The 882-nt window shown below is 75.2% G+C and overlaps 1 protein-coding gene across 2 annotated transcripts in view; it reads left to right on the forward strand.

Moving 5' to 3' along the window:
• Window positions 1–274: 274 nt before the first annotated feature.
• Window positions 275–882, forward strand: part of REEP1 (receptor accessory protein 1) — a 124,328-nt gene continuing 123,720 nt past the window's right edge. The window contains exon 1 of one of the 2 annotated variants that reach the window (XM_003799197.2): window positions 275–423. In XM_003799197.2, the coding sequence (XP_003799245.1) occupies window positions 400–423 (24 nt within the window). In that variant the 5' untranslated portion in view covers window positions 275–399. The remainder of the gene's footprint in view (window positions 424–882) is intronic. The other variant, XM_012811005.1, reaches the window with a different exon arrangement.

Raw genomic sequence — 882 nt, forward strand, 5'->3', positions numbered from 1 at the left:
GGTGGGGCAGCACCCGGGGTTCTGCCCTGCCAGCTGGGCCACCGCAGGGCTCCACTTTGAGGGGCCGGTGCACCTCGGCGCGCGGAGGACCCGCCCGAATCCAGCCGGGGGCCTGGGCGAGCGGGGCGGGGCGGGTCCCTCTGGTGCCCTGACCGATTCGCCGCCCAATCGCCGCGGGCCCGCCGGGCCCCGGGGGGCTGGGGCCGCCGTCGCCGCCGGAACGGGCCGCGGCGGCGCCGACGCGCGAGCGCCGGGCAGGGCGGCGGGCGCGCTCAGTCTGGCTGCGGCGGCGGTGCGCGAACGGACGTGCCGTGAGCGCCGCAGCCGCCCAAGCCGCCAGCAGCCGAGCCGAGCCGTGCCGCGCTGCCCGGGCCGTGCCCGCCCGCCCGCCATGGTGTCATGGATCATCTCCAGGCTGGTGGTGTAAGTGGCCTTCTTACTCGCGTCCCTCCTTCCCCTCCCTTCCCGTCCCCGGCCCCTGGGCTGTGCGCGCCCCTGCGCAGCCCGGCCCCAGTCGCTTGGGCTATTAATACCCGGCGGCCGCTAAATTTAGCAGGTACAGTAGCTGCCGAGGACGCCGAGAACCGGCGGGCGGCGCAGGACACGGCTGCTGCCGGGGAGCGCCGCCGGTGCAGGCGGCAGCTTATGGGGAGCTGGCCGGGGTTCCGGGCACTTGCGGGCGGGGCAGCGAGGGCTGGGACGCACGGGGTTCCACGAGGGGCTGTGTCTCGCCGCGCCCCGGCCGCTTTGTTCCCCTGGTGGGTGGGATTCGCAGAGGCCCGGAATGGGCGCGACACGGGGACTGAGACGCGCGACACGCGTCTCTGCTCTGAGAGAAATGTGGGGTCGCCCGTCGCCACGCCCTGCCGCCAAGCTTTTGTC

The sequence above is a fragment of the Otolemur garnettii genome, unplaced genomic scaffold (assembly GCF_000181295.1).
Source record: "Otolemur garnettii isolate 467f Iridium unplaced genomic scaffold, OtoGar3 scaffold00147, whole genome shotgun sequence".
Lineage (NCBI taxonomy): Eukaryota > Metazoa > Chordata > Mammalia > Primates > Galagidae > Otolemur > Otolemur garnettii.